We start from the raw sequence: 12,217 nt of genomic DNA, 5'->3' as shown, positions 1-12,217 counted from the left end.
ACCAAAATAACAATGTTAATAATAATGTAGCCTAATAATAATAAATACAATCAGTTACATTATTATTATTTAGAAATAGTAACACTAACGATAATACAGTTGCTAATAAGAACCATAGTAGACAAGTACAATAAAAAATGTCATACTGAACATTTCGGCGCTTAATTAAATCCTCGGGAGACCAGTGCTTGACTTGGGCAGGAGCTCACCGGAGCTGAGTACCGGCACCTCACATTTTCTACTGCTCGAGCTCCTGTTCCTCTTATAGAATATTAGCTCAAAAGTAGTGTGGCGCTCCTGCATCTAAATATAAACAGCAACGGCACCCAAAATGAGTACCGGAACCTATTTCAGTCCAAGTCAAGCACTGCTGAGACTAAATTGTAATTTCCGTTGAGTTATACAAGAGAAATCGTGCGTAGTGCACACCCAAAGTAGGCTATAGTCTACAGCTATAACGAGTGAATATCCTGCCTTTCCAAATATGTATTGCTGTATTTCCATGGGCTCTTATTGGATATAGGCTACAGTATGCTATTTGTGATATGTTTGTAATAATGTTCTTAATAAGTCAATGATCCTAATTATTAATGCGTTCAAAAGCCAACCTTATCTTATAAAGAGAAGAGGGCTGCTGCCTTTTTCTCTCTCTCGATAGGCCACATAGCTAATGATGATTTTGCAAATCTTTAATCTAATCATGCATCTATAGCTTTCAGATGGCAAGGTGTGAAACCTCTTCCGCTCTTTGGACAAATATGCGAGGAAGTGCACACAGATTGCCTACTGCATTCGTTTATGTTCAACAGAAATATGAAATAAAGCAAATGAATTGCGCTGCATGGTTATCATACTCTCAAATGAATTTGGTAATTTAAGTTTATGGTAGTTTCAGTAGACTAATATTACTGCAAGTAAAAAGGATGCACTTCGATCTTGTTGAGTTAATAATGCTCTTTCGATAGAAATATAGGCTACATGGCGTAGTGTTTGCAAATTATTTTACTTGAAGTATTCACTGCCATTCTTATTTTTTTTGCAGTTGGCTATTTGAGTATAGCCTACAATAGTATGCTATGCTACGCAAATCAGGGGCTAAATCACAAGGCCGGTACTTGTTTTGTCAAAATAGAATATTGTTTTTGTCATGCATGGAATGCATGTGGCTAATATCAACACATATTTGTTTTCATTTAGTGTATTTCTTAATTTTGTATGTTTTTCTTGTGGCCCTTGTTGTCCAAATAAACACATAATAGGTATACATGGACACTGATCCATTGGCTAAAAGGGGAAACATTTTGTATTGAGCGCCATCTCCTGGTAGAATAGAAATGGCTGTACATTCAACAGTGCGTGTAACTTCTAAATGTGCCTGTATAAACCACCTACGTATTCTTTGCCTTCGTCTCTACAGTATGAAATGGATAACTTAAATAGTTCAAATAATACAAAAATAACATATCTTGCTTTTTAACGTGATTATGAATCAGTCCCCCCAAATGAATCACCCAACCGACCTATAGGCCTTTGTCTATACATCAAATCAACCATCCAATTTTGATTGTCCTCCCTCTCAATCAGATAAATGCAATCTCAACAGGGATCTCTAAGTGAATAATGCTTTCGCTCACATCAGCGCCATTCAGATAATGTACATATGGTTTGGCTCACCTTTAGCTTGACTTTCTCTTCCCAGTTTGTGTGTGTGTGTGTGTGTGTGGGGGGGGGGGGGGGGGGGGTCTTATTTCCTCATCTTTCTCCATGATTCTCCCATTCTCATTCTTCATGCAGTTCCCCTAAACTACGGATGAAGATGCAGCGTGAGTATGGGTGACATGTTTTAAATAACTTGCAATTTGTTAACAATGTTCTTAAAAACTCGTGGCCAGTGTCCTCAAAATGTTGGGCAGAATATAAGGCATTAGGCGATGAATAAGGGTTTATACTAAAGCAAACTCACAAACCATTAAAACAAATCTGAGTTAGTAAACACTTACATATCTGCTTTGAAACATCTTTATTTAAATATGTAGCCAGAGAAAATAATTTCTTCCCTGCAGGCAATAATGCATTAAAGGCTGGTTGCAATTGCGCAAAAAGCACAAGCATACTGTACAGTAGCCACATACATTCAACATTCAGCATCACATCATGAACAGTATCAACACTAGACTAGAAAAGCAGCTAGCTGGTGATGAAGTCAGATGCTTACAGGTATTCTACCTTCACTGTTTCTCTGTATCCAGGACTCAGGATTCTGTCTCCACACACTTCCAGCCTACAATGGGGTATCTATCACCCCCCCCTCTCGGTCTTTGTTTTTCCACCATCCAGCTTTACTGGTTTTCGGTGAATTTTCATCATACTTTAGTAATAATACTAGTAATAGTAGTAATAATAATAATATCTGTTCTCACTCTGAGTAGCACAGGTTTGTCCTGAGCACTCTCGTTGGGTTGCACCCAATCACATCATTTAGTTTTGACTAAATCGTTTGGCTTTTTGGAGGGATTGGTTGCTGCTGTTGAATTCAAGTGGAAATCCACTCAAAAACTAGTCCCAAAATGTTTCGGATGTCAGCAGTCAAGTTTTCAAGATACTGGACATTCAAGAAGCAAAGTGTCACCGGCCACATCATCATGAAAAATGCTTTTTGAAGTGATTGGTTGCTGCTGTTGAATTAATATGCAGTACACCTGGATGATCACTCATACCCAGAGTATTACAGTATTAGTAATTAGATTCACTTACATTAAGCAGTTAGGCAATACACCTGGTTAACTCCTATACAGACTATTGGAAATTCGATTCTTTGTTCGTTAGGCAGTTAGTTTAAAGGCGGGGTTTGGATATCGAGCTCCTAGTTCCTGGCTGGGAGTGGAGGGGTCAGTCAGTTGTGCTGTGATGTGTTGTGGAGGGAGTGAGCAGGCTCTTAAGGGGGCGGCAGCAGCAGTGTACAGTACTGCAGCATGCCGACTCTTAATGGGGTAGCAGCCCAGCGTTTACACTATTGACCCTAACGCTGAGGGCCGTCATGGTGTCCACCTCCTCCGACTCAGGCCCCACCCCCTCGCTGACGTCGGCGTGCGGGTTGACCAGGTGGGCAGGGTACGTCAGGCCGTGCTGCTCGGCGTGGCGTTCCCAGCGGGTGTCATCGCTCTCGTGCGTGATGTAGCGCTGGTGCATCTTCCACTCTAGGCTGCGCAGATCCAACCACATTTGGTAGTCCTGAGAAGGACATCATTAGCAGAGGGGCACAGTAGTTAGCATTAGCCTATGGCATCAATTGTTTTCATGTGATTGTGTCAATTGGGTTTTAAATGCGACTTTTTGCAGCTGTTGGAGGACAAACTCCTTTCTCACATCTCTCTTCCTGTAGGGCATACGTGTAACCAGGGATGCCTGAGAGACTTACTGAAGCCAGGACTTGCTGAGAGACTTGTCCAAATGTATTAACTCTTCTTACTCCTTTGTGATATATACAGTACCTTTTTTATTTGCTACATTGTCTTTTAAATCTCTCATTTAGAGATGAGGGGTAGCTTACCTGTAGTCACAGATGGCTTAGAGACTTGTTTCCATATCTGTAATAATGTCTGTTAAATGTCTAGTTAAGTTCAGAGTAAGGTTTACCTGTAACCACGGATGGCTGAGAGACTTGTCCACGCTGTAGCGCTTCCTCATCTTGACTTGCAGCAAGTTATTAATGAGGTCAATTGCTGGAACAACAAAGCAGGCTGTCAGAGGATAACTCATGGTGGGAAACCTGGAGGATTTAGCACAGGCCCCTTTCAGAGCCATGTAAGGGCTAATGAGCAAAGCAAACATCATGTTAAGATTATTTCAGGGGTCATGGCTCTCTGAGCCCCAGTTGGGATTCTTGACCTTGAGGCCCTCCTCTATAGTACCAGGGATCGCTTGGCATTATGCACATGAATAGGCAGCAACAAGAATTTATTCTCTCTCTCTCACACACACTCTCACACACACACACACACACACACACACACACACACACACACACACACACACACACACACACACACACACACACACACTCTTTCTCTCTCTCTTTCACACACACACACTCTCTCTCTCTCTCTCTCTCTCACACACACACACACACACACACACACACACACACACACACACACACACACACACACACACACACACACACACACACACACACACACACTCTCTCTCTCTCTCTCTCACACACACACTCTCTCTTTTTTTTATTTTCTATGGTGGAGGGGTAACACACTGTTAGTTTACACACTGTTTGTTTTTCCAAAGTTAGGGAGAAAGAGGACAGAGTTTTAGTTTCCTGTGGTTTGGAAGGTGTGGTGTGCGCGATGGCTTCGCAGCCTAGCACAAAGGAGACGCTGTCGTGACGGCATGGATTCAGGTGTGTTCCTGAGAATGGAATTAAGGTGGAAGAGGTTCTGCTCGCCGTCGGTGAACAGGTAAGGTTCTGCTCGCCGTCGGTGAACAGGTAAGGTTCTGCTCGCCGTCGGTGAACAGGTAAGGTTCTGCTCGCCGTCGGTGAACAGGTAAGGTTCTGCTCGCCGTCGGTGAACAGGTAAGGTTCTGCTCGCCGTCGGTGAACAGGTAAGGTTCTGCTCGCCGTCGGTGAACAGGTAAGAGCTGAATTTATACATTCCGTAACTAGAACGAACAAAGCTGTGGTTGTGTTCATGAAAAGAGTGAATTTGGTGGGTAGGCTGATGGCTAGCGGAATATTTGTAAGGAATGTGTTGGTGCAGATTTCTCTCCTGTCGAGTCCTTCCACTAGAGTGGTAATCGCTAATTTGCCTCCGTTTATTACGGTTGATCAAAACCGGAAAGAACTGAGACGGTTTGATAAGTTTGCTAGCGGGTTTCGTGTACTGTCTGCAGGTTTTCAGGCAGATGCCGTTAAGCACGTTGTTTCGCTCTGGAGGCAAGTTTTCATGTTTCTGAATAACAATGAGCAACAGCTAAATGTGCATTTTAAAGTGAAGCATGGGGAGGGCCTCAACGCATGGTTTGTCAGCACAGATAGTCTACGGTGCTTTGAGTGTGGGGATTTGGGACATAAGAGCCTTGGCTTTTATGCCTCCGCTAAACACAAGTCTCAAAGTCAACAGTGAAGAGGCGAGTTGCAAAGAAAAAGCCATATCTCAGACTGGCCAATAAAAAGAAAAGATTAAGATGGACATAAGAACACAGACACTGGACAGAGGAACTCTGCCTAGAAGTCCAGCATCCCGGAGTCGCCTCTTCACTGTTGACGTTGAGACTGGTGTTTTGCGGGTACTATTTAATAAAGATGCCAGTTGAGGACTTGTGAGACATCTGTTTCTCAAACTAGACACTCCAATGTAATTGTCCTCTTTCTCAGTTGTGCACCGGGTCCTCCCACTCCTCTTTCTATTCTGGTTAGAGCCAGTTTGCGCTGTTCTGTGAAGGGAGTAGTACATAGCGTTGTACGAGATCTTCAGTTTCTTTGCAATTGCTGCATGGAATAGCCTTCATTTCTCATAACAAGAATAGACTGACGAGTTTCAGAAGAAAGTTCTTTGTTTCTGGACATTTTGACCTTGTAATCAAACCCACAAATGTTGTTGCTTCAGATACTCAACTTGTCTAAAGAAGGCCAGTTGCTTCTTTAATCAGCACAACAGTTTTCAGCTGTGCTAACATAATTGCAAAATGGTTTTCTCATGATCAATTAGCCTTTTAAAATTATAAACTTAGATATCTAGCACAGCGTGCCATTGGAACACAGGAGTGATGGTTGCTGATAATGGGCCTCTGTACGCCTATGTAGATATTCCATAAAAAATCAGCTGTTTCCAGCTACAAAAGTAATTTACAACATTAACAATGTCTACACTGTATTTCTGATCAATTTGATGTTATTTTAATGGACAAAAAATTAGCTTTCCTTTCAAAAACAAGGACATTTCTAAGTGACCCCAAACTTTTGAACTGTAGTGTACCTGTCCGTCCACGAAGGACATGGCCTGGTGGAACTGAAGAGCAGGGTGGCTGCATTCCGGCTAAAGGCAGCGCAGAGACTGCTGTACCATACTGATGTCGGCTGGAGGGAACCAGCATGCACGCTGCTGAGGAGAGCTGGCGGATTAGAGTTGGACTGGCAGCTGTTCCTCATGGAGCTGGAGAGGCTGAGTACAGCAGGTCTCTCAGACTTTTACTCTGCAGTGCTGAGGGCCTGGGAGCTATTAAGGCCCACACGAGAAGGGGGTGTGGAGCCTGGGCTGTGGGTGTGGGAGGAGCCTATCTTCCACAACCCAGCCATCCCTTTGAGATCAGTTCAGTCGGCCACCCTGCAGAGGCAACTGATGGCAGCGGGTTTACTAAGGCTGGGTGACCTGAGACTGCTGGGAGAGGAGGGGTGGAAAACCCCGGAAGTCCTGGCACAACAAACAAGAATAAAGTCTCTTAGGCTGCTGGAGAGATTCCTGGAGGAGGTCCAGGAGGCACTGTCTGAGCCGGTAAGGGGGGTGTTTGAGCGGCCAAAGGGGGAGGGGCCACCAATGTTTGCAGAGACTGGGGACTGGCAAGGGGGTCTGGAGGACTTGTTAGATTTTAACACTGAGCCTGGGGGAATTTGAGGGGGTGGGAGGTAAAGCCCTCTACAACCCCTGCATTAAGGTAAGGAATATTAGGAGCCTAACAGGAGTGAAGGCACATCAGTGGTAGGGGGTATGTGGGGGTATGTGGGGGTATGTGGGGAGGAGAGTATGGTGGGTTTTAGATGGAGGGGGCTCTACAAACCCCCAGTACCAAAGAGGTCAGGGGACCTCCAGTGGAGGGTTCTACATGGAGCCCTGGCCACTAACAGCTGGTTGGCACGGGTTGAACCGGGAGTTGGACAGGTGTGTCCTTTCTGTGTTATGAGTGAAACTGTGATTCATGCGTTTTCTGTGTGAGCCAGGTTAATGTCATTAATATCTGTGTGAGAGGTTTAGGGGTGGGTTTTACTGTCGCGATGTTTATAATGAGATACAGGTATTCAAATAAGGAGAAGGCCAAATGTGTGTTGTTGAATTTTCTGTTTGCTCAGGCAAAGTTGGCTATTTGGCTAACAAGGAGGAACAGGGTCAAAGGTGGAGGGATAACAGACCCTTTACTATTATTTAATGGGATGGTCTCTACGTGCCTTAGTGTGGAATTCGAGTTCTATAAAATAATAAAAAGTGTGGAGATGTTTCAGGAGATATGGTGTGTTGGGGGGCTGTCTGTACAGCTGGGGAAGATGGTTTGGATATACAGTTGTAGAAGTGGTGAGGTTTTTGGTCATTGTGATGTGTGGTGTTGTTTTGTAAGGCGAGTATGGTATGCAGTACAGGAGATATTTTAGTTTTTTGTTTTTTGGGGGGGTGAGGTTTTAATGAAAGGAGAATGTTTCATTAAAGAAAGACAAAAAGTCAAAGAGTCTCTTTCTCTCTCTCTCATACAACTATATAAAATGTTAGTTTACAGTAATACAGTTATCACAAGTAATGCATGAGTCATTGCTGCTCGACAGACACCCACCTTCCTGGGACACCTTCTTCCAGGGGTTGGGTGGGTACATGAAGTCAGCGTTCTGGATCTGGTCGTGAATGTCCTCGTCCTCGTTGAATGGGAAGGTACCGCTGAGGCTGACGTAGATGATGACCCCCACAGACCACATGTCCAGGGAGCGGTTGTAGCCTTTGTTCCTCAGGACCTCAGGGGCCAGGTAGGCCGGAGTGCCCACCACTGACCGACGGAAAGACTTCTCTCCAATGATGCGGGCAAAGCCAAAGTCGCACAACTTCACCTGAGACACAGATAAGGTGCGCCTCAAATGAGGTGCGTCCCCACTCTATTTGGAATAAGGTGCAGTTTGAGACACGGCCATGTTTGACAGTCAACTACCACACAACCTCCTGCTAGTCAATCTTACGCTGCCAAAGTATTCACTCAAACACGGTGGTAATCCAGGGTTCCATACTAGAGGAACAGTACTGTAGTTGTCTAGCCAAACTTAGACTTGTTATAGAAAGCTAATTCATAACATCCTGTATTTTATCCACCTTCACAGTTTGTTCCAGACATTATAATGATCAGCTGGCAAGGTTTACGCAAAAGGCAAATTATCACTGTCTGTTTGACATGGACATGATATGGTCTACAGTCGATTTACTGTTGCTACAGAATGTCATCAGAAGGTTAGCAAAACAGTGACTTCGGCAAGACTGCACAAGATGGCAGTTCTTAGCAGTGTGATGATGCCAGTGATGTTGGCAGAGCATATTTTGGGAAATGAACAACAGATATACAAGAACTGACTCCTTCCCTTTCAGAAAATATTTGCTGTAAATAACACAAATGTCATATATGTTTTTACACCCATCAGATGCCTGGAAATTCCTAAAAGGGCAGTGACTCATAGTCCTCTTCCGCCTGGCAGGGAGGATACAGTACAGTACAGTAGAGTACAGTACAGTACAGGACGATGTAGCGAAGGGGACCATCATTGGAAGTGTATCATTAAAATCAAGAGGATAGAACATTGTAGAGGCACTGAGCGTGCAGTAGCCATAATCAGCCACTTTATCTTAGAGGAGAGATTACGTCTGTTTATGTCTGTGAAATTGATGTTTCTGTTTTGGCTTGTTTGGAGGCTGAGCTGGAGGTTTTCTTACCTGTGGAAAAGCGTCAGAGGACGCCAGTAAGACGTTCTCTGGTTTGAGGTCACAGTGGACGATGTTCTTGAAGTGGAGATGATGAAGAGCCTGAAGAATCTAAAAAAAGAGGTGAAATTAAATTATTTCTACACAGTGAATGATTACTTTTATTAGGGATTATAAAAACTAAAAAATATTATCTGGTTATTTGCAATTATATACCACAAAACGTGAATAAAAATATATACATTACATATCATAATTAAAATGTGCAACGACACATGATTAAACACATATTATCATCAGAAAAATACATTAAGCATTCCTGTAAGCCACATACATTATAGTCGTTTATCAAGAGCAATTTACAGGAGCAATTGTGGTTAAGTGACTTGCTCAAGGGCACATCAACAGATTTTTCACATAGTTGGCTCTGGGATTAGAACCAGCAACCTTTCAGTTATTGGCCCAACACTCTTAACGGCGAGGCTACCTGCCGCACTTCACTGACTGTGTTTGTATACAGTATGTGCGTGTGTCACTGCTACTGCACAACTGTCCATTGTCTGCAAGCAACAATGCTTGTCAGCCAGGCTTACCTGTGAGACAAAGAATTTGGTGATGCGTTCAGGCAGCTTCCCCTTCTCACTGGACAGGATCATCTCCAGCATGTCTCCATGGAGCTTCTCCATGACAACGAAGACGCGCTCCGGCGTCTCAAACATGCACTCCAGGTTCACTACCCCAGGGTGATGCAGGTTCTAGTAAGGAAACACAGAAACCTTTTAAAAGGCAGCAGACCGAGAGCTTGACAGGCTCTCCAAACACCCACTGTGATGTCATGATAACTACCTCATTATTTACATTATCTACGTACTGACAAAATATCAAGAGCCTCGCTCTATTTTTGTCGTTAGGTGTTGTTTTGTCATGTGCTCAACATAACGTGTGTCTGGCAAAATCTGATAAAAATAGTAATGTTTCTAATAAAAATGTTTCATAGGAGCACACTGGGCCATGCGTGCTGATGTGTGTTTACCTGAAGGATGGCGACCTCATTGCGTAGCTGGCTCTCCTGCTTGGTGGGGAAGCGTAACTTGTCAATGATCTTAATTGCTACATCCCGGCCAGTTTTTCGGTGCTTTCCTGTGGTATGGAGACATTATATTATGGAGAAATAAAAGCCAAGTTACATGTTTATGCAGGTGTGACTTCTTATAATTAATGATTATCTCAAATACTTTTTTAAAAGATGACATTTGATCTGATTAATAGCAATGCACTATATGTATGACTCAATACAATACACACCTCATTGGTCATGCAAATATTTTGCTAGGATAAGATCAGGAGAGAACTGATATCAAGGATGTGTTCCTCATTTATTTTTTGTAATTTTTTTTTTACAGGTTATCGGTGTGACATGGTGGTACAAATGCATCACCTCCATAAACTATCCCAAATTGCCCCGATCCTAGGACTTCATCCGGGAATATCTGATACACTGAGCTGATATCCTGTAGGTGTAAAAATCCAGTCAATGGTTTAAATGAAAGCTTCAAGTGTATACTGTCAGAAATATTTGTCTACAATCACTTTTATCTCTTCTCATCTGGCAACTTAATACCCACTAATCCCATACACGACTGGAAGACTTTCCCAGAAATACAATTATAACCAGTGGTACTGTGACTAATTATTGACAGTAGCTATGGCAACTGCTTCGCTGAGTGGGTAATCAAAATAATCACCATTTGAGCTACTTAGGGGATGATCTCAACTCAGAAATCTAACTATGCACGAGAAGCAGACATGAACTAGATGTGGAGCCAATGTGACTATAAATGTACCTTCCATTACGGCAATATTATACTCACTAAATCTGAGTGAAAATGAAAATATACCCAAAGGCTCGTTCAAATAACGTAAGACCAAATCCTACTTACCACGTTCTCTTGAATCTGGCAGTTGGACACTGAAATGCTGACGGAAACATCATCTGTTGGTGTAAGAGATGTTAATCATATCTTTAAGAGTATTCCATATTTTAACCTTGAGAGTATTCCTCCCTAGTGCTGAGTAGGTTTGCCAAATTCTGGGAACTTTCCCAAAATTCCCAGTCTTTGCGGAAATCCAGTTTTTTTTAGAAAGTTACCAGAATTTTGCAACCCTAGTGCTGAGTAAGACAAGGTTGCTTCCATTCAAATCCATTCATTTCTATTAGCTTTAATCTATCCCAGAATCTAACCAATTCATTCTGCTTATACGTACTGTGGCCACCGTGGCGTGACCCGTGAGACGGTCCTTTTGAGATGGCGGGCATGAGGGCGTGCTGGATGGCGATCTCCCACATACGGGCCACGTCCGGCCCGACCCCACTGACCAGCATACTGCCGTGGGCCGACATGCTCCCCGGGCCCTCCGGCCTCGCCAGGTTCTCCCCTACGTAGTAGACCAGACTGGCTGTAGCGATCTCGAAGCAGTGGGCGTTGGAGCCCTCAGACAGCAGATTGAAGGTCTTGGCTGGGTCCAGAGACAACACCTCTGACAATGGAATTTCCTGGCACACAGCAGAGGTAGTATTGCTCTTCGCTGTTTGAGGTCTAGGTCAAGTTACTGTAAAGAGCTTTGTGACAACAGCGGTTGTAAAAAGGGCTTTTTGAAATAAATGTGACTGATTGATGTAGACACTTAACAGTAGTGGTTAGAGTACTTATATTTCAATCTGATCAATGTGTTGATGGTCCAGGCTGCCTATTTCTTGCCACTACAAATGACATTATACCGTAAATCAATTCTCCATCAATGTTTATATGACAAAGTGATTGCAACCTGCTTATCTGTAGGGAGTACAGTGTAAAACTGCATGTGCTTGTGCATGTTAACCTTGTCTTATTCATACCCTAAATGACAGTAAATCTGTTCGCATAAACTTCAGTTCTTGAATTTCATTCACTCCTTCACCCATAATAATGGTCTCGTGTGGCTCAGTTGGTAGAGCATGGTGTTTGCAACACCAGGGTTGTGGGTTCGATTCCCACGGGGGACCAGTATGGGGGGAAAAAATGTATGAATATGTATGAAATATATGCATTCACTACTGTAAGTTGCTCTGGATAAGAGTGTCTGCTAAATGACTAAAATGTAATCTATACAACAAACAATTTCAATTGATCGATTTCAAAACAGTTGATTTCCAACCTTGTAGTATTTGCTTCCTGTGTCATTCTGGAAAAGCGTGATGCATTTGCTGTCCAGTCTCCAGTAGTGTCTTTTCCTCTGTAGTGGAAACAGATCGAGAGCGTTGTTAACTACCGCTGTCACAGACTGGGACAACATTCCATATGTTCATGGTGCGTTCCATCTCTGGGGGTTCCCATCTATTCATAAGCATCTATTATACCGTAGGTCAGTGCCCATAGCAGATTGGAAGTACTTTTTTTGCAGGTACTGGAGTTACAGGTGAACTCATGAAAAACATGGATGCCTGGTGAAGACCAAATGGTCGAAACTTTGTATCAATAAAATCACCATGAACAACAGATTTG

General features: G+C 43.2%; 1 protein-coding gene across 2 annotated transcripts in view; it reads right to left on the bottom strand.

The window, feature by feature from the left end:
- Positions 1–2,003: 2,003 nt before the first annotated feature.
- The window catches only part of prkd1 (protein kinase D1), a 63,186-nt gene continuing 52,972 nt past the window's right edge, over positions 2,004–12,217 (bottom strand). The window contains exons 10-19 of one of the 2 annotated variants that reach the window (XM_029729762.1): positions 11,871–11,948; positions 10,941–11,229; positions 10,616–10,668; positions 10,114–10,186; positions 9,709–9,815; positions 9,269–9,430; positions 8,688–8,786; positions 7,552–7,864; positions 3,637–3,722; positions 2,004–3,231 (exon numbers count right to left, since the gene is read on the bottom strand). In XM_029729762.1, the coding sequence (XP_029585622.1) occupies positions 2,983–3,231; positions 3,637–3,722; positions 7,552–7,864; positions 8,688–8,786; positions 9,269–9,430; positions 9,709–9,815; positions 10,114–10,186; positions 10,616–10,668; positions 10,941–11,229; positions 11,871–11,948 (1,509 nt within the window). In that variant the 3' untranslated portion in view covers positions 2,004–2,982. The remainder of the gene's footprint in view (positions 3,232–3,636; positions 3,723–7,551; positions 7,865–8,687; positions 8,787–9,268; positions 9,431–9,708; positions 9,816–10,113; positions 10,187–10,615; positions 10,669–10,940; positions 11,230–11,870; positions 11,949–12,217) is intronic. The other variant, XM_029729763.1, reaches the window with a different exon arrangement.

The sequence above is a fragment of the Salmo trutta genome, chromosome 33 (genome assembly GCF_901001165.1).
Source record: "Salmo trutta chromosome 33, fSalTru1.1, whole genome shotgun sequence".
Classification (NCBI taxonomy): domain Eukaryota; kingdom Metazoa; phylum Chordata; class Actinopteri; order Salmoniformes; family Salmonidae; genus Salmo; species Salmo trutta.
This window is presented reverse-complemented; position numbering and strand designations above follow the sequence as displayed.